We start from the raw sequence: 25,826 nt of genomic DNA on the forward strand, positions 1-25,826 counted from the left end.
GCCCCGGAGCCCCCTGGGTGCCCGGCCCCGCGCCCCGCGCTACCTGGGCGGCCGCCGGAGGCTCGCGGCGCTGCTCTGCGCTGCCGGCCCGAGCGGAGCGCGCACAATGAGGCGCTTTCAGACGTGGCTGCGGTCCCGGAGCCGGCGGGCGGGAGCCGGAGCGGGAGGGAAGGAAGGAAAAAGCCGGTTGGCCCCCGGCTCCGGCTACCCTGCCCACCTCGGGCGGAGGGGCCACGCCTCGGGGGAGGGGCGGCCGTCCAGCGGCGGGGGCGGGCGAGCCCCGGGGAAGGAGGGCACAGGTGGGCCCGGGGGGCTGCCGGGGGCGCCCGGCTTGGCCAAGGATGTCAGAGGGCGCTCGCAGAGTCAGCTCTCATCCCACTAATTGACCAAAAAGTTGTCTTCCCCCTCCAATCCCCAGAGAAGGGAGGCTACTGGGAACACAAAAGGCCCTTGTGAAGGAAATCGAATCTTAATTTTGCCCCTCCTCCTTCTCGGTGGCATCCTCACAGCGAAAGGACTTGGAATCCAAACCGCTTCCCAAGCCCCCAGCCTCAGCCCTAAACCAGCCCTAAACCAGGCACTGTGATGCCAGGCAGATCCGCGCGGCCTCCCCGGGTAGTAGCCGAGCTGGGGGCCGGGACACCAGGTGGCCCTCAGGAGCTAGGCCTGCAGCTGGCTGTGCCCCTCTTTCTGTCCCCTTCCTGCTCTAGCCTCAACTTGATAGCAGGTCCCGATAAATACAGGGTATGTTTCAATAAATAAAGATGCTATTTCCTCCTACAAATAACGGAGCAGAGTCCAAGCACCTGAAAAAGAAAGAGAATTCTGACCTCTTGTGATCCGTTGTGGGATCTAAAAGAAATCTCTGCCGCTGGAAGTATAAATTAGTGCATTCTTTCCATGATGCGGTTTGGCAAGATGAATTAAAATCCTTATGAACGGGCTTCCCTGGTGGTGCAGTGGTTAAGAATCTGCCTGCCAATGCAGGGGACATGAGTTCGAACCCTGGTCAGGGAAGAGCCCACATGCTGCGGAGCAACTAAGCCCCTGGGCCACAACTACTGAGCCTGTACTCTAGAGCCGGCAAGCCACAACTACTGAAGTCCGCGCACCTAGAGCCCGTGCTCCGCAACAAGAGAAGCCACCGCAATGAGAAGCCCGAGCACTGCAACGAAGAGTAGCCCCCGCTCACCACAAGGAGACCCGCATAGCAACAAAGACCTAACGCAGCCAAAACTAAATACATAAAGTAAATATATTAAAAAAAATCCTTGAGAACATCATAAGCTTTTGAATTCATAATTTCTTTCTAGGATCTAAAGAAAATAAACTAGCAAAAAGGATTTATAAGCAAGGTTCATAGACGTGTTGTTTATGATAGCAAAAAATGTTAGAAACAAAAGATTAAAAAGATGTGTATCAGAAAGCCAACAGTGATAACTTCTAGAGAGCAATTTACAGACAACTTATTTTCTTTAGGTTTCTGTAATTACACATTTCCCCCAATAGGCATTTAGAACTTATGTGGTCACAAAGAACCAAAACTTCTTTTACAAAGCATGAACATGAAGAGAAAGGAAGAAAGCTTTATTAATTGCTTTATCAATCTTACATGATGGGAACTCACCTGATTCAAACAGAAACTGGAAAATCATTTGGCAAAATAAGGGATTCCCCCCTGCCAAATATTGTCTCAAACCATGATGTAGTGATGGGTTACAGTCCAATTAATAATATCCTGTATATTTCCATTTTTCCCCTCTTTCAGCTATAAGGTGTGATTCAGGTTCAGAAGCTACCAACATCTGATCTGTAAATAATCTAATGTTCACCAGACGCAGTTGTAATTTTCCAGCCTGTGGTTTCCACACGCCATGTGGATTTCACCAAAAATTCGCATTTACTTGGGGCAGGGCCACAAGAGTTTTGCGAAGAGCTAACAAAAGCTCCAAGGTTTTTGGGCAGAGCCCTGGCAAAGCAAGGCTGCTGGTGAGTAACCCCAAGAAGTGTGCACAACCTCTGCCCTCCCCATCCTCCCCTTTCCAAATACTCTCCCTCTAAGGAGCCACATGCAACCTTCCAGTTTGAACATTTTAATTATAAAGTTACAAAACATCACGGTTCTTTATACACATTTTGCATGAAAATAATGTAATAAAATGCAAAGCCATGTTTATACACATCTTCAGCTATCTTTCCATACTCATTACCTTTTGGTGATTCAAACCAGAAACCATTTTTAATTTAAATCTCAAGAAAAAAACTTTAGGCATATAAACAGCCCAAAATATTAAAAGAAAAAGCAGAGGGGTCGATATTAGGATATTTTTGTGCTTGGATACTTCAAAACAGGTTTGTTTCCAAAACTCTTATTTTGGTCAGCCTGACTGAAAAGGTGCTTTGGAAATAAAAACTGAGTCTCCAGGGTAAACTGAGGCATGCACTCAGGAGTGTGTGTGTGGATGGGAGTGAAGCCTGGATCACAGAGGGCGTGTCCTTCCAGTGCCAGTGATATCTCGGTATCATAAAGCAGGTCCAGGTGTCCTTAGGGCGAGAATGGAGAATTCTCTGCAACAGAGGCCCATTCCAGCGGTCTCTTCGGCAGACACTCACTTAGTCATGAGGGTAATCTGGCTGGACTGCGTGTCATTCTGCTAAAGGCCAGGCCCGGATTGGGCTGCCTGGGCTAGCATCCTCTTTATCCCCTCCCTGCTCCTTGTGTGTCCTCTCCAAAGCGGCCCACTCTGATGGGCACCCTGTTCCTTAGTCGAGGGAAACACAAGTAGCTGGGCTTCCCGCTAGCCCTCCAAGTAAACTCTGTGGTTGTCAGGCAGTGAGAGCCAATACCAACAACAGCTCCTCTGTCACCCATGTCCTTTTCAAGAAGGGGGAGGGCTGTCAAGGAGAAGGAGTGGCAAGCGTCCAGGGTGTTGGGTGAGGGCCAAAGAGAAAGAACCTGTTGTTACACTCCTTACTTCCCCCACTGTTGCTGAGGGGCTTGTGAAAGGAACAGCACTTCTGACTGCAGCCTGCTATTCCAGGGGCCCAGACAGAGGGCAAAGAGCCAGCCACAGCAGGGCAGGGATAAAGGGCTGTTCAGCTGAGCTACTGACAGATGACTGTCTGTTAGACTCGGGGCAGGTGGATGGATGGTCCTAGTGTCCTCAAGTCGCCCACCCTCCCGCACGTGCACACATGTGCTCTGGAGCGCTCCCTTTCTCACTCTCCAGATCTCCAGTTAAAGGCCTCTCAGTGCTGGAAATCAGTTCTGAATGGGAAATTTAGATGCCCAGGAGTGGAAAGTGCTGATGATTTGCATATCTATCACCAGAGAGCCCTGAAAAGAGTAAAACGTGGTTTACAATAGGGGGAAGAAATACATAGCATGTTTCTCAGTTCAAGAGAGGAAAAGTCTTTGCTTGACCAGAGATGGGACTCTTTCCAAGCTCTCTGAACTGACTGTAGTTTTCTCCTGAAATTCAAGTCAGAGACAAAAAACAAAAGCAAATTATAGCCTTCAGGAACCCTCAGAAACATTTCCACAAACTAGTCCGTGATTATTTTTGTAGGCGCGTAGAAAATATAGAATTTGTGTAGAGGGAAATTAGAAAGGAATGTTCTTTGTCTCTGATAGGAAAAGCACACACGTGGGCAAGTTGGGCAAGTGTCCACAGGCTCTTTTCAGAAATTTCGTAAGATGACAGTCCTCAGAAGACAACGGTGAGGTAGCTCAGAGTTTTCAGACAGGGTCTTCTTAAGATAAATGCTCCTTATACAGTTCTCCCTGGGGCACTGCTGTTACAGGGATTGTGGTCACCACCTGATTTTGAAACACAAATCTTTTGATTCTTTCAAATACCCAGAGGAAGATAAGTAGGATACTGACATACTGGATCCAAGCAAACTTTATCATTTCCCAGAATCCTGGTAGATAAGTACAAACAGTTAAGGAATCACAGATGACATTTTCTAAGGAAATGTTAAACCAAAGGGTTAGTTTAGACAGAAAATGGCAAAAATGTTTCAAATACCCTTAAGATAAAAGAGATAATAAAAGATTATTAAGATATAAATATGGATGATTCTGATCTAGAAGAATTACTCAAGAAGAAATATGAACAGGAAATGAATATTTTTTCCTGTATGAACTGCAGACAGACAGTCATTTGCGTGGGGGCTACAAATGCAGCAATTTCCAGTCTGAGGCTTCCCACATCTGTTCCTTCCTGGGACAACTGAGGAATCCTTTCCTTTTTTGAAACCCAGCTACTGTTGGCCCTTTAACAGAAAGGATATGAGATGACTTCCATGGGGTATCGGATGACAGCTTTAATCACAAATGGAGCTTCTGCAGCCCTTCCCACCAGCCAGATGGGGTTGGGGTCAGTCAGGATGGTGGTTACTGCAACACAATGGGGAGTTAATCCATGAACACTCTCTTCGGCAATAAAATATTGAGGGCTATAAAAATACTCTGACCTCTCAGGCAAATTCTGCACTTCAGAACTCATAGCAAAGAAATAATTCAAAAGGAAAGAGAAACTGAATGTTCAAAGTTGCTCACATATTATTTGTTAAAATACTTGTTAAAATAAGTTAAAAACTTGGAAACAGTCTATGTGTTCTACAATTGTTGAACGGCTAAGCAAAAGAATACTCTGCTACCTCTGAAAAGAAAACCAATTAGAACTTTGTAGCAGTGTGGGAAAATATTTATATTACAAAGTACAAAAGAGAAGACAGATCATAAAGTGTCTCTAAACTATGATAGGAGCTGGGACTTCCCTTGTGGTCCAGTGGGGAGGACTCCGTGCTCCCAATGCAGGGGGCCTGGGTTAGATCCCTGGTCGGGGAACTAGATCCCACATGCATGCCGCAACTAAGAAGTCCGCGTGCTGAAACTAAAAAAAAAAAAAAAAGATCCTGCATGTAGCAATTAACACCCAGTGCAGCCAAAATAAATAAATAATAAACTATGATAGAAGCTGTATAAAAAAATCTACACATGTACAAAGACTGGAAGGAATTAAGAAAGAAAAGTTGATTTGTAGATAAACGTTTTTGTGTTCTAAAATTCTTTATTTTTGGAATAACGCTGCTAGGGTATTACATAAAATCAGAAAGAAATACTGGAATTGCAGTCCCCTCACTTGTTAAATGTCTCTGTATAGTATCTATGATGTCTGGTTGCCAAGTAATGCTTTAGATGCCTTTAGAGAAAACCTCAGACCACCAAGCAGCCAGATGTGCTGAGTCAAGCACACACTCAGGGACAGCCTGAGAGCCCACCTCTTGAAAGGGATGGATACCCTCGGCCTTCCAGCTAGAACCTTGGGTGCTTTCTCCTACTGCAGCTGCTGACATGGGGTGAGTCATGCACAGTCCCTATTTCCATCTGAAAACTATGGACAGCAACTTGTCTTTGGCTTCTTTTACAGGTATGGTGTGGGGAGGAACTCACATATCTATACATATAAACCCATCAAGTCAGCGGTGGGATACATATGGCAGTTAACTGGCACTAACCTGCCAGACCATAGGAGCAGTGGAGGGGATGGTTAGCGTGTGGGTCTTTAGATCAGGCGAAAAAGGACAAGCCCTGAGCAACCTGTTCACCTTCCATAACTGAGCATTCACTGTTTTGTTTTTAATAAATAAATGTAGTTATTTATTTATGGCTGTATTGGGTCTTCATTGCTGTGCAAGGGCTCTCTCTAGTTGCAGCAAGCAGGGGATATTCTCCGTTGTGGTGTGTGGGCTTCTCATTGTGGTGGCTTCTCTTGTTGCGGAGCATGGGCTCTAGGCGCGAGAGCTTCAGTAGTTGTGGCATGCAGGCTCAGTAGTTGTGGCGCACGGGCTTAGTTGCTCCGCTGCATGTGGGATCTTCCCAGATCAGGGCTCAAACCCGTGTCCCCTGCATTTGCAGGCGGATCCTTAACCACTGCGTCACCAGGGAAGTCCCAAGCATTCACTGGTTTTGATACTTTCATGTGACGTGGGCTCTAATTCTGTTTCTCTCCAATAACGCCATTAACCTGCAAAGTCCTTGAGAAGCAGCTGAATGAACTCTCCCCATGACTCACCGTTCCTCTCCTGATAGGCAGCAACAATGTGTGTGAGGTCGTAGTCATGGGCAAAAGGGCTGGTCCCGTTGATTACAGATACCTGGGATTCGACAGGAGGATGTGATGTGAGCACCCAAGCGGCTTCCCCTCTTGTTTTTCCTGGTGTTTTTTTTGTTTGTTTTTCGGTACGCGGGCCTCTCACTGTTGTGGCCTCTCCCGTTGCGGAGCACAGGCTCCCGGATGCGCAGGCTCAGCGGCCATGGCTCACGGGCCCAGCCGCTCTGCGGCATGTGGGATCTTCCCGGACCGGGGCACGAACCCGTGTCCCCTGCATCGGCAGGCAGACTCTCAACCACTGCGCCACCAGGGAAGCCCTCCCCTCTTGTTTTTCTACCCTCCTGCCCACCCAGGCTGACCTCAGAGACAACCCTCTTTTGCTTGGTGGCCCATTCCAGTATTGATAATCTTTTCTTCAAGGATGAATGAACTCCTTTGCAATAATTTAAGTCATTTACTCTCAGTCTTTCTTTTTGCAGGGATGGAAACAAGGGGTCGATATCCACCTTTTACACCTTCTACACGTTAAAAGCTATTTATAAAATACCCCTTTCTATTCCAATGGGAGAAATGATTAATTTTTTTTAAGAGACCACATTTTCAACTCCTTTGTCTTTTTCTTGCTCTTGCCTGGATTCTCTCTAATTGATCTCTTTGAAATACAGAGATGGAAATAGGATAAAGCGCAAACAGTAAGCACATAATCCTTTGAAGAAAAGAAAGATCTGCCCTCTAATATCATATTCCTGTTGATGTAATGTAATATACAAACCTTCAAATAAAAAGTGCTACATTAAGTTTACATCTGATAGTCTCCTCCTTTTTAAAATACGCATGTTGGGACTTCCTTGGTGGCGCAGTGGTTAAGAATCCACCTGCCAATGCAGGGGACATAGGTTCGAGCCCTGGTTCAGGAAGATCCCACACACCGTGGAGCAACTAAGCCTGTGTGCCACAACTACTGAGCCTGCACTCTAGAGCCCGCAAGCCACAACTACTGAAGCCCGCGTGCCTAGAGCCCGTGCTCCACAACAAGAGAAGCCACAGCAATGAGAAGCCTGCGTACCACATCGAAGAGTAGCCCCCGCTCACCGCAACTAGAGAAAGCCCGCATGCAGCAACAAAGACCCAAAGCAGCCAAAAATAAATTAATTAAAACAAAACAAAATGTATGTTGATTATAGCTAGGTGACCACGAATCCCAATTTATCTGGAACAGTCCTGGCTTATGCCTATAACAAATGATAACATCTCATATTCATTTTCTAAAGTAGCCCAGCCAGGGACTTCCCTGGTGGTCCAGTGGTTAAGACTCCGTGCTCCCAACACAGGGGACCTGGGTTCAGGTCAGGGAACTAGATCGCGCATGCTGCAACTAAAAAAAAGATCCCGCATACCACACCAAAGATCCCACACGTGGCAACAAAGATCCCTTGTGCTGCAACTAAGACCCAGTGCAGCCAAATAAATAAATACTAAAAAAAAAAAAGTAGCCCAGCCCAACTTCTATGGGCCTCCCTGTGACAATGTAAAGGTTAGTAAAAAGTGATCAGATGCATGAGTTTTGGCCTCAGAGAGACAATCCATGGCTCCGTTACTTTCAAGCTGTGGGACTTTGGGAAAATTAATCAACCCCTGTAAGCTCCAGTTTCCTCATGTGTGAGATGAGAGTTCATTCTCACATCAGCTCTGAGTGCTTACAATGCAGCAGGCACTGTTTCAAGCGCTGGGGTGAGAGAAGACAGAAGACGGCAGCGCTTTTACCACTGAGGGAGATGGCAAATGAACAAACTGAAAACCTCTCTTTCATATTTCGGGTGGAGGTAAGGGGAGTAAACCTGGGTGAGGAATGATGGAGGGACAGGTAAATGTTCTTTAGAAGGAGTGCCAGGGAAGGACTGTGCTCAGGAGCTTTGAACAGGGACCAGAATGGGGCAATAGGATAAGCAACCTAGAAAGGAGCATAGGGGGACAATGACAGGACCAGTGGCTGGAGAGCAGGGAAGTTGCAAGAGAAGGCATCTCATGAGGTTGCTGTAATGATTAAATGAGATAACACATTTAAACCTCTTAACTCAGGCTGGCATGTTATATGCTTAACAAATGGTGGTTAGTATTCTTTTTCTTTTCTTCTTCTTTTTTTAAAATAAATCTATTTATTTATTTATTTAGGCTGCATTGGGTCTTTGTTGTTGCGCGCAGGCTTTCTCTAGTTGCCAGGAGCAGGGGCTACTCTTCGTTGCGGTGTGCAGGCATCTCATTGCGCTGGCTTCTCTTGTTGTGGAGTGCAGGCTTCAGTAGCTGTGGCACTCAGGCTCAGTAGTTGTGGCTCGTGGGCTCTAGAGCACAGGCTCAGTAGTTGTGGTGCACGGGCTTAGTTGCTTTGCGGCATGTGGGATCTTCCTGGACCAGGGCTCGAACCCGTGTCCCCTGCATTGGCAGGCGGACTCTCAACAACTGCCCCACCAGGGAAGTCCCAGTGTTCTTTTTCAAATATTTTACATGAACTGAAAAAGATCAACTGAAATAAATATACCGTGTGTGTGTGCCCACGCGTGCGCGCACCCAAAAACTATAAGCAATTCAATTCTTAAAAACAAAGACATATTCTTTTCCTCTCTTTTTACATGTAAATACAGGGGAATCTGTCTCCATATTTTAAAATAACTCATGGTAAGAATTCCTCAGAAATCCTTTTCTATGCTACCCACAAAGACATGCTATTTCCAACGTTCCTTTCTCCCTCTTCAAAGAACTTGACAAACAGTAACATACAAGGACTTCCCTGGCAGTCCAGTGGTTAAGCCGCCACGCTTCCAATGCACGGGGCACGGGCTCGATCCCTGGTCCAGGAACTAAGATCCCACATGTCACGTGGTGCGGCCAAAAAAAAAACCCCAACACACACACACACACACACACACACACACACGCACACACACAACAGTAACATACAGAAAGAAAAGAGATGGACAGTAAGCAATATCCTTACGTTGTACCGAACATCTAGGCCACGATGGCTTAGGGGCTGCTTCTGCTGCAGCCTCAGGTCTCCGTTCACATATAACTGGGACCCCGGAACAGCGAAGGAGGATTGGAAGAACGCCATGCTCTGCATCACGAATGTCGACATCCTCTGAAGTCATTAGAAGGAGAGACAGTATCAATTTCGGCCAGATCCAAGGGGCTCTGGGTTCTAAGTGTCACCTGTCTGTAGTTGAAGCCTAGCCATCCCTCCTATGCCTCACTCAGCCATGCAGGAAGCACTCTGCCCAGAACCCTCTGACCTATTAATAGCTCATGTAAATTAATGTGACCTCAATGAAAAACATTCAAATTTAACTTCTGCAGTGAAATCCCAAACGACACCTCTGAAAAGTCTTCTGCAGTGTGGGTTTTCCCAGAAATCAGAAAGGGGGCTCTGTTCTATTGAAAGACAAAAGGGAGAGGACTCACATGCAGTTGGTAGGAGAAAGTCAAGATGAGCTGCACACCAAGAACGTGCTCCGTGGACTGCAGGGGAAGCTCCAGTTTAAAATGTAACATGTCCATTTTCCCATCCTGGTTCCTGTCTTCTTCTCTAGTCTAGGAAAGCCAAAAGAGGCCAGTGACCTCGCTCCTTAATAAGTCTGGGAGGAATCCATCTCACTGTTGGACGTACACAGTGACTCATAGTTCTGCCACACAGAGGCATTATCTTCCTCACCGGAAGAAAAGAGAAAAAGGGACTTCCCTGGTGGCACAGTGGTTAAAAATCCACCTGTCAATGCAGGGGACATGGGTTTGAGCCCTGGACCGCGAAGATCCCACATGCCGCAGAGCAACTAAGCCCGTGCACCACAACTACTGAGACTGCGTTCTTGAGCCCGCGAGCCACAACTACTGAGCCCGTGTGCCGCAACTACTGCACCCCGCGTGCCTAGAGCCTGTGCTCCGCAACAAAGAGAAGCCACCGCAATGAGAAGCCCGCACACCACAACAAAGAGTAGCCCCCGCTGGCCGCAACTAGAGAAAGCCCGCACACAGCAATGAAGACCCAACGCAGCCAATAAATAAATAAATTTATTTTTTAAAAAAAAAGAAAGAAAAGAAAAGAGAAAAATACATAGGTATAAGTGGATCAATCGTGGTGAAAGAGACACATATGCATGGCCCCTAAACTGCATACTTGGGCTTCTCAAATGTTCTAGGGCCAAACTGAAGAAGACCTGGAAGTGGCAGTAACGACAGTGTAAACATCTGGATGCATTGTTCTTTTTCAGTTGCCTCATTTGCTTTTTTGGTTTTATTGCTGGTGTTTTCTTTCCTTTTTAGAAACATGCCTGAGTTTGTATGGAACATTTAAATAGCATATCAAAACAGACTTCTACTTCTCTAGAAGTCAACTTTTTAAAACAGAAAAGAAAGAATCCTAATCATTATGCATTCCCCAAACGGACTCAGCAGAAAAACACCAAGCTCTATTTATATATTCTTTAACCACAGTGCTTTGATTCAGATTCTCAGTGTTGGACTGATGTCAGGGCTTTATAGCCTAGTGCATCTTTTAGTACCAATGAATACAATGAAAAAGAAAGCTAAGTAAAATCAGTGAGGCATTAAAATTACACAGGTACTTTATAAATTATGGCCATGAAAGTAGGGAAGGGACCTCCCTGGTGGTCCAGGGGTTAAGAATCCGCCTTCCAATGCAGGGGACGTGGGTTTGATCCCTGGTTGGGAAACTAAGATCCCACATGCTACGGGGCAACTAAGTCCTTGGGCCGCAACTCCTGAGCCCGCACACCACAACTAGAGAGAAGCCCCAGTGCCGCAACTAAGACCCGACGCAGCCAAAAATAAATAAATAAATACTAAAAAAAAAGTAGGGAAAACAGAGATCCAAGGAGGGAAAAACACAAATCACAGATCCTTAAAAAACATCAGAATCCAGTCTCACCTCATAGTGACCCTAAAATGACCCTAAAATGACTAGCAGGAAAGACTCACTGAAATGTGATCACTGGTGACATGATTCCTTGCCACAACTCGGGATCTTGTTACTACAACTGATCCTTTTCCACTGTAGGTTCCCAGAAGGATTCTGCTATGGGGTATCAGCATTCCCATCTGAATTCCCCATGTACTGATTCATTTGGTTTTCCACCATATCTTTATGTGGGGGAAGAGATTCTTTGTTCTTTTTCAGGCTAGTAAGGTCGTTTGAGATGGAGATATCTCAGTTTTCAGAACCTTTCAATCATTTCTTTCCTTCTAGACAATAATGTCCTTATCCTAGGCCTTGTTATAGAGAAACCTACCCTCTCTGTTCTGTTGGATACTATTTTCTCTGTCCTGTTACATCAGCTTTGCCGGTGTAGGCGAGGGATATCTGTTACCATGGCTGACGATCAGGTTACCGAGGCAATTATGTATTAGCAATTATGAGTAGGATGGAAAAGAGTCTGTGAATTCACAGGCTTGTCTTCCTGTGAATTTTTTTCAGTTGGTAACTGGGAAGATTTGGAAAACAAATCAGGTTAACTCTCTGTAGTGGATCCATGGCTTTTCTGGATCTTTAGGGTTGGATAGGAAGACAAAGATCAACAACTTGCAAGAGAGGAGAGTGACCAGGAGGGAAATACCAGAAGAATCCAGACTCTAACACAGTCTGAGAGGGAGAGAAACACGTTTCATTTGACCTTTACAATAAGGCGAAGGTAAGCAGAGCAAGTACTATCCCCATTGTATATATGAGAAAACCAAGGCTCAGAGAGATTAAGGGATTTATGGAGTATGGCTACTATTGGTAAAGACAGGATATGAAACCACATCTTTGACTTCAAATCTGATCCTCTTTCCAGGACTAAAATGTCCAGACTTAAACTCAAGGAGAAGATGTCGGTTAAGAAAGATCTTTTTGCAAGAAGCCAGCACATTTTTACGCCATGTTCACAGAGGACAGAGATCCAGCACAGCACCATAATTGGTGTCTACTTGTTAAATCCATTCATTAACCTGTCAAATATTTTATTTTCCTTTTTTTTTTTTAACATTTATTTATTTGGCTGTGCTGGGTCTTAGTTACGGCACGTGAGATCTTTTTTTACTTGCGGCACACGGGATCTAGTTCACTGTCCAGGGATTGAACCCAGGCCCCCTGCACAGGGAACGTGGAGTCTTAACCACTGGACCACCAGGGAAGTCCCAACCTGTCAAATATTTTCTGAGGGCCTACTATGTGCCAGGCATTGCTTCAGGTTCTGGGAATATAATGGCAAACAAAATGGACAAAGTCCCCACCCTAATGGAGCTTACATTCCCAGCCAGGGAGGCAGAAAGTAAATCAACAAACAGATATGTGCTAACAGGTAGTGCTAAGTGTCACAAAGATAAATGAAGCAAACTAAAATTAGAGAATGACCAGGACAGAACAAAAATTTTTATACAAAGTATTCAGGAATACCTGACTGTCCGAGAAGTCAGGTGAAGTGAGGTGATAAGACATATAAATGTCTTGGGGAAGAGTGATCCAAGCTAATAAAGCACACACACTCTGGGTGAAAGCAGGTCAGTGTTTAACGGAGTGAGATGAGGCCAGTGCAGCTGAGCAGAGTGCACGAGCTGGAGACACTGGAAGATGAGGGCCCAGACAGGCCCATGGGGATGAGTGATGGTGCGAATGGTGCATCTCCCACAGAGGACCTGTCACCAAGTAAGACTCTCGCTCCTTTGGGGCTGGCAAGGTGAGTTACATCGCTGTGCTATCACTTGGACCACTGATGGAATCAATTAGCTAATTCCATTTACTTCAAACCAAGCTTAACACAAAATGCAACAGCTACAAAGGCAGGTGTTCAATGAGCTAATACTTTTTTTAAAACATTTTTAAAATATTTATTTATTTAGTTTTGGCTGTGTTGGGTCTTTGTTGCTGCACATAGTTGCGGCGAGCAGGGACTACTCTTTGTTGTGGTCCGTGGGCTTCTCATTGCGGAATACGGGCTCTAGGCGTGCAGGCTTCAGTAGTTGTGGCGCACAGGCTTAGTTGCTCCGAGGCCTGTGGGATGTTCCCGGACCCGTGTTTGAACCCATTTCCCCTGCATTGGCAGGTGGATTCTTAACCACTGCGCCATCAGGGAAGTCCCCTCAATGAGCTAATACTTCTTTAACACAAGTTTAGGATTAGTAACTAAAATCCAATGGGTGTGTCTGGCTAAGAGAATTCATAAATCACACCATCACCTTATTTCTATAAGGTATATGTACAATTTGGAGCAATTTTTATATCCACGGTTCATCCTGTCTCGTCCCTCTGCATACCTCAGGAGAGAAGTATTATTACTAGTAATAATTAGCAATAGTTAGAGACGTAGGTACTGTCATCCTCTTTATATAATTACTTTGAGGCCAAGAGAGGGTATGGAACCCAATGACAGAACTGGGGTTAGAACTTAAGTTTACTGACTCCTGATTCTATAATAGCCCATAAGAACCCTAATTTCAAAGATTTCTGGAGTTAAAACAGGTAATCCTTTACAGATATGTGTGAAATCAATACTAACATACTAGATAAGATAAATACAGGCATCGTTGGATTTAGTCAATGCCCATCAGTCCACCTGTATCAATCAGGGTCCAATCAGGAAGGAAGAAATGAAAATAAACAGTTATTTTAACAGGGGAATGTAGTATAGGGGATAACTAATAACACAGGCACTAGTGGACTAAAAAAGCAAACAGGGAACACTTTTTGCAGGATAACTACCTAGGGCCGGAGAAGAAAAGGAAGAGGCTGGCGTTACCTCAAGGAGCTAGGACTCAGACCTCAAAAAGGGAATGCTGTCAGCTGGTACTGGTACCTTTGGAGCTAGGATGAAGAACCCATGAGGGAGTCAATAAGGCAGGAGGAAAGATGTACTCCTTGCTGTTTGCATCACCCCAGCAATGGTTCTTCACCCTGGTTGCAATTTCTGGTTTTCTGCCACTCCCAGAACAAGGCTCACCATGCCTCCTACTGGCAGAATCTAACAGGGAGCCAGTAGGCAGAGGAAAATATGGTTTTCAGTATCTCAGCATGAGCATCACAAAGGAGAGTATAGGAGGGTAGGTTTGGAGCTGAGACAAGACCTAATAACCAGCACAGCATCTGACAGTAAGAGTAGCTGTATATTTAACTAGTGCCATTGTTTCCACAGTGCCTTGACTTGCAACATTTTTCTCATCAGGGATTCTACAGTATTTGATAGTTTGCTGGAATTTTATTTGGCTCCTGTTTGTTTTCATATCTTTTATTCTCTAGAGTCATACTCTTTTTCTTTTCTTTTTTTTTTTTGCTGTGCCACGTGGCTTGCAGGGTATTAGTTCCCTGACCAGGAATCAAACCCAGCTCCTGGCAGTGACAGCACAGAGTCCTAACCACTGGACCACCAGGGAATTCCCTAGAGTCATATTCTTTTACTGAAGGTTAATGTCCTAGTTTATACCAGTGTCCACTTTACCATATACTTGTCATCATTGGGGTTTCCCATTTTTTCTTTTTAAGCTGATAGTACTCTTTGACACCAGTCTTTAGGTCTCCAGCAAAGTAGGAACTACTACTCCATGTCTCCTAGACATATAAAATCCTTGCTACCTGTATTTCAATTAACCTAAGATACCATTAATTATAAAACGTACCCATATTTTATATACCAGTAAGAAAGCAAAAATATTTCCAATTAAACTATGACACAATGCTTTCTAATCACTAAGGGTATTTATGTTATACTTACATTGAAAGAGCTTTTAGATTTAGGCATATTAATATCAGATATCCTATTTATGCACATAGAAAAATATATGCAAAATAAATTGATCCAGGGATTCTTAAAACTTCTTTACATCATGATTCTTTGAATAATTTTTTGACTCAGTATTATCCATACTTTTCTATACAAGTTTGTCCTTTGTGCCATGAAGCACACTGGTGCTTTTTTACAGCATTTAAAAAACATTCACTAAGGGAACTAAAATTCACTGGTCTGGGTTCATAAGCAGGCTTTAAAATTCTGTGGAGTTATCCTACTATTAAGTGCCTCTTGAACCTTCCCTTACCTGCTTATCACTTGGTTCTTAGGGTTAAAATGTTTTATTATTGTCTCTGGGGTTTTCTTTCAGGTTGCTGATGTCCCTTCTGCAAGTTTTGGTGCTGGTACTTTTGAGTTTTCATATGTAGTCAATGAGGACTAGCCAAGCCTGTCTTCTGGACAACAGCTATTGTAAGATACCACTGACAGGGCTTCCCTAGTGGCGCAGTGGTTGGGAGTCTGCCTGCCGGTGCTGGGGACGCGGGTCGTGCCCCGGTCCGGGAGGATCCCACGTGCCGCTGAGCGGCTGGGCCCGTGAGCCATGGCCGCTGAGCCTGTGTGTCCGGAGCCTGTGCTCCGCAGCGGGAGAGGCCCCCCTCACAGCAGTGAGGGGCCCGCGTAAAACAAAACAAAACAAAACAAAAAAGATACCACTGACAGGCAGACACATTCTGATTTCGGAGAGGAGAAAAAACATGTCTCGGACACACAATACTCTCCACTCATCTTCTTGCATCCTCTTGTAGTCTTCAGCCCCCATATTCTCTGGGTCACACATGCTTAAAGAACCAAGTCAGGCTCATTGAGGAAAAAGGTCACTGTGCTTTTTTCTTCTTTCATTAGAAACAAGAAACTTGACTTTTAAAGCATTAAAAGCATAGGGACTTTAGAGACGCTGTCCAAAGTGAGCTGACTAAAGCAGAAACAAGGCCGTTTCTGACTTCTAAGGCATATTCCCAAATTAGCACCCGCAAAGCCACCTCCAAGCATTTGGTCAAACTTTTTTTTTTTTTTTTTTTTTTGCGGTACGCGGGCATCTCACTGTTGTGGCCTCTCCCGTTGCGGAGCACAGGCTTCGGACGCGCAGGCTCAGCGGCCATGGCTCACGGGCCCAGCCGCTCTGCGGCATGTGGGATCTTCCTGGACCGGGGCACAAACCCGTGTCCCCTGCATCGGCAGGCGGACTCTCAACCACTGCGCCACCAGCGAGGCCCTCATTTGGTCAAACTTTGACCTAAAACCACTGCTTCCTTGGCTCTCTGGGCAGTTTCTTGGACAGGTCATAGTCAGTCTAGCTTTATGTTCAGAGTTAGAAGAGTATTTTCCTGCACTAAGGTTAAGAGTATAAGACACAAAAGAAGAAACCTTGGGGACTTCTCTGGTGGTCCAATGGGTAAGACTCTGCGCTCCCAATGCAGGGGGCCAGGGTTTAGATCCCTGGTGGGGGAACTTGATCCTGCATGAATGCCTCAACTAAAAAAAAAGATCCTGTGTGTCACAACTAAGACCTGGAGCAGCCTAAATAAATAAAAATAAATCTTAAAAAACCCCCAAGAAACCCTTGAGCTGTAGTCCTGACTGCTTAGCTGAGAGCTAGAAACTGTCACTTAGCTGAGTCTCGTTCTCTTCATCTGTAAAATGGGGGTATAACCTCTACCTCACAAGGTTACTGTGAGGCTTAAAGAGATAATATATGTAAAATATCAATGGCTAACACTTTACTAAGTGATTGTTAAAGGCCAAGTATCACATACAGGAATTTAAATGTATTATCTAATGATGAAATGCTTAGCATATGCCAGAGGCATGGTAAATCAATAGCAATTTCAATTTTATTCATTTATTTGGCCGTGCTGTGGGGCTTGTGGAATCTTAGTTCCCAGACCAGGGATCTAGTCAGTGAAAGCGCGAAGTCCTAACCTGGAAATTCCCAATAGCAATTTTTATTACTATGGCTTGTAAGCACATCACCAGGATATCACCAACCTGCTTTTTAAAAAATTTAGACATAATTCACATACCATAAAATTCACCCTTTTGCTACAATTCAGTAGATTTTAGTATATTCACAAAGTTGTGTGACTATCACCACTGATTCCAATTTCAAAACATTTTCATCAGCCCCCAAAGAAACCACATACCCATCCCCACTAGCAGTCACTACCCATCTCTCCTCTCCACCAATTAATTCCCCAAGTTCCTGGAATCCCTAATCTACCTTCTGTCTCTACAGATTTGTCTATTCTGGACATGTCATCTAAATGGAATCATACAACATGTGCTGTTTTGTGGTTGAATTCTTTTAGTTAGCAAAAAGTTTCATCCATGTTGTAGCACACATCATGACTCCATTCCTTTTTGTGGTTGTGTAATATTCTATTGTACGGATATAACATATTTTGTTATCCATTCACTCACTGATGGACATTTGGGTTGTTTGGACTTTTTTTTTGAATTGTTATTGCTCTTATGAATGAGGCTGCTATGAACATTTGTGCACAAGTTTCTGTGTACACATGTGTCCTCAATTTTGGGGGGTACACATATGCCTAGGAGTAGGGATGCTGGGACACAGGATAACTCTATGTTTTTTTCTTTATTTTGGAAAGAAAATCACTTTATTCTAATTAATTCACAAACAAAAGCTTGCTTAAGAGGCCAAACATCCGCCCAGCCCCAAACTGAATACCATCTCATGAGCTTCTACATGGTGAGAATACCCTCTTCCACTGCAATTCTGAAGCACAAAAGCTATTAATGATCGAGGAGAGGCTTAACTGGTGGCTTCACACTTTATATCTTCACTATCAATTATATTTTTAATGGTAAATCAACATGGTCATGAGAGATGATTTTTCATGTCTTCAGTTGGAACTTCTTGATGAAGCTAACCCGTTCGCCAATTTGCACTGTTTCAGCACCTCACTGAAACCTTCACAAAGCTTAAGGTCACCCTGGTTCAGTGCACACTCCAAAAACTATTTCACCTGAAAAAAGCATGGGCCATTCTGCTGCTGCTGTGCCGGCTGGGTTCCCTGAGGCTCCCGGTAAGTGACGTCAGGCCTTGAGGGCTCAGCATTACTTCCTCTACTGAAGCCACCAGGGAGGGCATGACCCAGAGTGTGGCCGACGCTGGCTGCAGTGGTTGCCATCTGGGCCATCAGACCTGGCTGCCGGGGAGCAGCAGCAGGGGAGCCAACAGCAGACAGTGGAGCCGCTGCTGGTGGCTGAGCTGTGGGCGCTGGCCTGGGCACGGTTCTCATTTGAGGAGCCCGGTTCTCATCTGAGGGGCCCGGCTGGCTGGAGGGGCCACGCCAAAAGCGCAGCTTCGGCTTCCAGAGGAATGTTAAATGCGCGGCGAAGCGGGGACTAGAAGAGCGAGGATAACTCTATGCTTAACTTTTTGAGGAACTGCCAACTATGTGGCATTTTATATACTTACCTGCTTTTAAAATTTTACTGGTTTTTTGGTTTGCTTTTGTTTTACACGGCGCTTTCTAAATTTTTCCTTTAAAAATTGTTGTCATTGTAATTTTAAAATCTTGAATATGTATTACATTCCCATGTTACAAAATTATAATGGTACAAAAGGCTATGTAGTGAAAAATTTCTCTCCCACCTTAACCTCAGCCACCTAGTTCCTTCCCCAGAGCAATCAATGTTGTCAGTTTCTTTTGAATTCTTCCAGAGATAGCTGAAGCATGCATGTGTGTGTATGTAAATACACACATTCGTATATTTTGGGTTTTTTTTCCTATTTTTATACAAATGGAAGCATATTATATACAATTTTTGTTTTTTACACTTATCAATTTCTCTTGGAGGTAATTCCACATCAATAGATATAAATCCAACTTCATTAAAAAAAAAAAGCTATGTAACATTCCACTAGGTAGATGTAACAACTTTTTAAATGAGTCTTCTATTGCTACATAGGTTGTTTACCATTTTTTAAAAATTTATTTATTTTATTTATTTATTTTCCGCTGCGCTGGGTCTTCGTTGCTGCGCGTGGGTTTTTCTCTAGGTGTGGCGAGCGGGGGTTACTCTTTGCTGTGGTGCTTGGGCTTCTTATTGCAGTGGCTTCTCTTTTTGCAGAGCACAGGCTCTGGGCGTGTGGGCTTCCATAGCTGTGGCACTCGGGCTCAGTAGTTGTGGCTCGCGGGCTCTAGAGAGCAGGCTCAGTAGTTGTGGCGCACGGGCTTAGTTGCTCCGCGGCATGTGGGATCTTCCCAGACCAGGGCTTGAACCCGTGTCCCCTTCATTGGCAGGCAGATGCTTAACCACTGCACCACCAGGGGAGCCCTGTTTACCATCTTTTGATGCTACAGACAATGCTGCAATGAGCAACTTTTTACATATGTCATTTCACATGTGTGCACAAACCTTTGGATACCTTACTAGAAGTAGAAGCAGGCACATGAATTGGTAATTTTGACATATATGGACAAACAAATATGGTCCTTAAAAGGGTTTTATCAATCTACACTCCCACCAGAGATATACAGGAGTGTATGCACAATTCCCTACATCTTGCTAACCGTGCTACGAAACTTCAATTTTTGCCTATTTGATAGATAAAAATGATATCTCAATTATTCTTAATTTGCATCTAATTACGAGCACGATTTCATATGTTTAAGAGTTATGTGTTGAGAAATAGAATACTGCCTGCCACATCAGTAAACAAAGGATGTCACAGTCATTAGCGATTACACCCACGCTGATGGTGAGCTGGCGAGCCCTGAGGGAACTCAGGACAGAAACAAAGAATACCTGCCATCTAGCAGCCATCAGACTGCAGCCACTCCCCATGGTGCACCCTGAGGAAATTCAGGATGTGAAAACACAGGATACTGGCCCCAGACAGCTGAGGTGCATATCAAAGGAATGATTTCAGTGAGCCCAAACTCTAGCATCTTCCCATACATAGCAAAGCGCTAAATTCCTTAACTTGAGATCTAGTTTTCTTTTACTAACAGTAATCTTTTGTTCCTACTACCTGCCCTTTGTTGCAAAACTCCTGTATATCCTACCTCACCTCCTTGGAGCAGTTTTCTCAGGGTTACTAGAGATGCTGCCTCCTAGGCTTGAAGTCCTCAGTATGTCTGCCTAATAAAACATAACTCTCAACTTTTAGGCTGTGCATATGTTTTTTTAGTTCACAGTGTGTTTTGTCTTCTATAAACTGTTCATATTCTTTGCCCATTTTTTTACTAGGTAGTTGGTCTTTTAATTATAGATCTGTAGGCACTTTATGTTAGGAAAATTAGCCCTTTACAAGTGATACAAATAGTAAAACTTTTTTCCTTGTTGTCATTTGTATTTTGGCTTTGCTTATGGTTTTCACCAGGCCAATGATTTTTTAAATTATATACTTGCATTTATCAAAAAAGTTTCTTTTATGCCTTCTAAATTTTACATCATACTTAGAGATTTAAAAGCTTTCACTCTTGGGGGCTTCCCTGGTGGGGCAGTGGTTGAGAGTCCGCCTACTGATGCAGGGGACACGGGTTCGTGCCCCGGTCCGGGAAGATTCCACATGCCGCAGAGCGGCTGGGCCCGTGAGCCATGGCCGCTAAGCCTGCGCGTCCGAAGCCTGTGCTCCGCAACGGGAGAGGCCACAACAGTGAGAGGCCCGCGTACCGCAAAAAAACAAAAAACAAAACAAACAAAAAAGCTTTCACTCATTTGTTTCAGTACTTTTATGATTTTAAATTTAATTTTGATCTATCTGGACTTTAATTCTGCTGTACAGTCTCTGAGGACTAGCTCCATCTTTACACACTGATTTAAAATGCCACCTTTGTCATATTAGGGTCCATTTCCATACTTTTTATATAATTCCCCAAACCACACTACTTTACTTATTAGAGCTTTAAGGTATACTTTAATATCTGGTAGACCTCTTTCCCTTGTATTGATATTATCCTTTTTCTCCTAGAATTTTTGCTTACTTTTTTTCTGTACTTCCTTTATATCTTCTAACTATTTATTTGTATCTCATGATTTCAAACTGTTCTCAAACTAAGAGCTCAGCCAGCAAGGAAGCAAATAACTTACTGAGAAAGGCTGTAGACAAGGTCATAAATTACTTATAGAGGCTTAGAATGGAGAGAAAAAAAAGACTAAGAAAAAGGAGCTTTGGCTTTATGTTTTACAGTGTAAAACTGCCCAGTATTAAAGAGGATTGATAGCTCTGGACACCATAAAAACAAGAGGTAGTCTTGGCTTCACAAAATCGCAACACACACACACCAGAAGTAGGGGGTTGGTGGGCAGTGCTCTCAAGGGAGTGGTTTCTGTTTACAGAGATAAGAGGCTAACTAGCAATCCAACTGGGAAGCCAACCCAGGTCATGGTGGATGAACAAGTGAAAAGAACACATGAATGAAACCTAATGCTGTATCCTTGTTTTCATGATTATTTTAAGTTTTCATGATTATTTCTTAGACTCAAGTAACCAGAAAGTATGACAGATAGGAATAAACAAAGGTAAAGAAAAAATTTCTACCAAAAATTTAAAAGATAAGGAATGCTGACCTAAAGTAAAACTAACAAGTTAATTTTTTGTGTGTTTATAATACAAACAAGAACAACAACCTTTGTTTCCACTTTTGGAAAGGAAACACAGGTGGAACAGAAGTACAGTGGGTTTACAGGGAAAAGGAAAGGTACCTCGATGCTGGACTCTCCCCCGCAGTCACCCTTCCCCAGAGGCATTATAATCTCAAATGAGATTTGAGAAAAAATGGGCAATATGTCATGATTAGGGAGGAGCTGCGAAAATAAATTTGTCTCTACTCCGCTTCTATTTTTAAATAAATTTAAAAGACCTGATCATTTAAAGAATCAAAGTGTTCAACAATGTTTGTTACAAAAACCTGCAGGCTTCCACCCACAGGGCAACTAATTTTGCCTCATTTACCTTATTATTTAGAAATGTATCTCCATGTCTTTACACAACCTTGGCATTGGCTGGCACTTCTCAACTTCCATTTCAGGCATCCTCTATTGTCTTCCCACAAGGAGGGATGATTTAGTTTTCTTTCCCCCTCCCTTCCAGCCAGCACTGCCGCCTTCCCATCCCCCCAGTAGCGTTAAAGTCTTATTCTGGTTAGTTAACATTCAGTGTTCACCAAATTATGATATGTAAATCCTATTCATAACTCTGATTGCTTTTCCTTACTTTTCTGGAGTTAATAATTATTTTATTTGCTTGCTTAGTTTTCTATGTATTTATACAATTTCAACAAACAGCTTCTATTCCAATTCCTCACAATTTGATGTCTAAAGGTGTATGACTTATTCAAAATCTTGTTCACTGCAGTATTCTACTAGTGAAAAAGTAAAAGCAAATCAAAAATCCACCAACAGGCAACTGTTAAATCCACTGCAGTTTTCCATATCATGAAATACTTTGCAGACCCTAAAACGAAGGTTAATTAACAAGTATTGATACATGTACCAAACTGAGCCTTTAATTTTATGTCATTATACGTACCTGTAACTCTTTAATATTTTACAATGAGCATGCATTTTTATAGTCAGGAAAAAAAAGGAAATTTAAAGTAATCATAAAAATAATCGGAATCATATTTTGTTTGCGGTTATTCATATGACCAATCAGATTTTAAAATTTTTGTCATTTTGTTTAGTTGCTGGGCAAAAAGTCAATTTTTTTTTTCCGCTGCACAAATTTGACTGTAGGCCAATCATCTCAGAGATGTCTAAAGAGATTCAACTTTGGAAGAAGGAAATCCAGATTTTTCCTACTTCTAAAGGAAAATGTTTTCACAAAATGAGTGTAAAGGGGGTGATTGTATAGGAAGCCCTCACTTATCTTGAACCAGATACTAGATTACAGACAGTAAAATGCTTCATTTTCATCCCAGACAGCGGCAGGATGGAGCGGCATCTAAGGAGGCGAGCCCAGGGAGGCGGGCCTGGGCCAGCAGCACATTCTGCGGAGGTTGCTTAACCAACCAGCACGTTGGCTTCCGCGTGTCAGTCTGCCTAAAAGTGCCTGACCTTTCCGTTCCTACCGAGTGCTGATACACTACTGCAGCTGCACGACGGGGTAATTAACTAGACCACCACTCGGCCTTCACGACTCATAAGGCAACTTTCGCGACCACCCTTCCATTAGGAAGGGGCAGGCCCACGGAAATGACGGGGTCGGACACAGGTTGCCCCCCAGGCTTCTAGCCTCTGTATAGGTCACAGACGCTGACAGCTGTAGCTAACTTTATTGGGGTGGTAGACGGCTTGGAGAAGTCGAATGAAACAACAAATTTGCTCCCCAGGAAATTAAACATAAGCTCGGGTCAGTGAACTTGTGTACAGAACTTCCCGTGGGTTCGTGACTCCCTCAGACCCAAGCCGGGCTCCCCCGGACACAGGGGCCGGGGCTCCGGCCGCGGCGCGCCCTCCCACCCCTTCCCCCATCCCCACCGCAGCCCAGTACCGGCGGGCGGCTGGGCCCAGGCGGGAACCACGCACCGAAACGAGCGGGACGCGCAGGTGATCCCCCTGCAGCCGGTTGAAGGCGGGAAACGTGCTCCAGGCTAGGAAACCACCGTGCTCGGGTCCTAGCAAGGCCACGAGCAGCACCTGGTGCTGGAAGCGCACGGTCGGCTGCTCCTCATAGCTGCTCCGTTTCAGCCAAAACCCTGAGGTAAAAAGGGCGGGAGGCGGAGGGGCGGAGGGGCCGAGGTCAGGGAAGCCAGCGCGGTCGCCGCGGAGAGCCGCGTCGCGCACCGGCCGGGGGGCAGGCTCACCGTGGCTCCGGAAGGCCACCAGCAGCGGCGGGATGTACGTGAGCGCGGCGGACAGCATCAGGAACAGCGCGGCCTTAGAGCAGAGCCCCGCGCGGTAGCCCCGCTCCACTGGGTGAGAGAAGAGCTCGTAGAGCGCCATAAGGGCAGCGGTGAGTCGGGCCAAGAGCTCGGGATTCCTCGGCGGTTCCAGAGATTCGACAAACTTTGGCTTCTCCTGGTTGCCATAGCCTTGGTCTCCACGGCAACCGACGGGGCAGGGAAAGGAACCAATAGCAAGGAGACGGGCTTCGGTAGGGGTGGGGCTAACGGGGCGGCGCCCGCAACTGAAGTGTAGTCGTCGCTTTACGCATTACTTGCGCTTTCCCAAAGGCGGACTGTTTCTGTGTACCAAAGTCGTAGCCATCGCCTGTGTTAACATTTTTGTAAAATAAGATTTTCATAAATGTTGACTTAAAGTAAATACTTGCATATGTGTCATCTGTTAATCCCCAATGTGGTTCATTGTGTACTTAAGTCCAACCAGTCACAGCACACCCTACATTGAAGGAAAACACAGAGAACATAAACGTGGCCGTGGTCCTGGACGTGATCCTGCGCCAAGACCAAACCATGTCTCTTTGTCTCCAAACTTTCTATCGCTTTTATTATACTCCATAGCCGGACAGAAACAGGACACAAATCTCCCTGCTCTTCGAGAGAGAGAAAGGATAATTACTATATAGCTCTGCTATACTTTGTTACCTTAATTGGGCACAAGCTTGGCTACCTGTTTTAGGGGAAGCTATGCTCCTCTCCAAAGATAATGTTGGAGTATCACTTAATTGAATGCTTTCCCCCCACTCCACCCGCCCCATAGTATTTCGAACATGGCAGAAGGAATTTTTTTTTAACATGGTCAATAGCCAAGTTCTTCATCAAAAGGATCACATTGCAGTTCCAAGAGATAGTGTGAGGTTTGTGCTCAGAATGGAGTCCAGTAGTAGATGCTCCTATTTTGAAGGCAACCTAGAAGGATTTTTTTCCTTCTAGTTTTATTGAGGTTTAATTGACATACAGCACTGTATAAGTTTATGGTGTACAGCATAATGATTTGAGTTACATCATGAAATGGTTACCACAATAAGTTTAGTGAATATTGCTTATCTCATATAGATTAAAAATTAAATAGAAAAAAATTTTTCCTTCTGATAAGAACTCCTAGGATTTACTCTTTCATATATAACATAGAGCAGTGCTTATTATATTTATCATGTTGTACATTACATCCCTAGTACTTATTTATCTTATAACTGTAAGTTTGTACCTTTTGACTTCCTTCATCCAATTCCCCCCTCCCTCCACCTTACCTCTGATAACCACAAATCTGATCTCTTTTTTATGAGTTTGTTTTTGAAGTATAATTGACCTACAACACTATGTAAGTTCTTGTTACACAACGTAGTGTTTCAATATTTCTATACATTTCAAAATGGTCACCATGATAAGTTTAGTCACCATAACCTAGAAGTGGGTTTCAGATGAAGAGAACAGCCGAGATCCTAACAACACAGAAAGAGGTCAAGATGTCCCATAAGGGGAAACTATCCAGGGCCCTTACCACAGTCCAAGGTGACAATGTAATCAGCCATGTCATTTTTTTGACATATCTGGTCCATTACCATTCATTTTTGCTTTAAATCTTTTCTGGGGTGGCAACACAGCTCTTAAATACAACAACTGTTAGACTTAAATCTATGTTATGATTCTGCCATTATACTGTACTTATGCTTTAAGTGAATGTCTTTCATTTATTTAAATAACCAGGAGACTTCCCTAGTGGTCCAGAGGTTAAGACTGCACTCCCAATGCCGGTGACTGGGGTTCAATTCCTGGTCGGGGAACTAGATCGGTGGCTGGGGTTCAATCCCTGGTCGGGGAACTAGATCCCGTGTGCATGCTGCAACTAAGAGTTCACATGCCGCAACTAAGAAGCCCACACACCTCAACTAAGAAGTCCACATGCCGCAACTAATGATCCTGCATGCCGCAACTAAAGATGCTACAAGGAAGCTCCCGAGTGCCGCAACTAAGACCCAGTGCAGCCAAGATAAAAAAAT

General features: G+C 44.3%; 2 protein-coding genes across 2 annotated transcripts in view; both read right to left on the minus strand.

Moving 5' to 3' along the window:
• Nucleotides 1-9,242, minus strand: part of LOC132510213 (carbohydrate sulfotransferase 6) — a 24,137-nt gene extending 14,895 nt beyond the window's left edge. Inside the window, exon 1 of the mRNA XM_060132014.1 lies at nucleotides 9,115-9,242. The gene's annotated coding sequence lies outside the window, so the exon portion shown is untranslated. The remainder of the gene's footprint in view (nucleotides 1-9,114) is intronic.
• On the minus strand, nucleotides 1,561-23,975 carry TMEM231 (transmembrane protein 231). The gene is made up of 7 exons (XM_060132015.1): nucleotides 23,731-23,975; nucleotides 23,453-23,622; nucleotides 9,579-9,707; nucleotides 9,115-9,258; nucleotides 6,084-6,165; nucleotides 4,297-4,402; nucleotides 1,561-3,935 (listed from the first exon to the last, which is right to left on the minus strand). Exons 1-7 carry the CDS (start codon nucleotides 23,867-23,869, stop codon nucleotides 3,755-3,757), a joined length of 951 nt encoding a protein of 316 aa, XP_059987998.1. The 5' UTR covers nucleotides 23,870-23,975; the 3' UTR covers nucleotides 1,561-3,754.
• Between the last annotated feature and the right edge of the window lie 1,851 nt (nucleotides 23,976-25,826).

The sequence above is a fragment of the Lagenorhynchus albirostris genome, chromosome 19, assembly GCF_949774975.1.
Source record: "Lagenorhynchus albirostris chromosome 19, mLagAlb1.1, whole genome shotgun sequence".
Taxonomy (NCBI): domain Eukaryota; kingdom Metazoa; phylum Chordata; class Mammalia; order Artiodactyla; family Delphinidae; genus Lagenorhynchus; species Lagenorhynchus albirostris.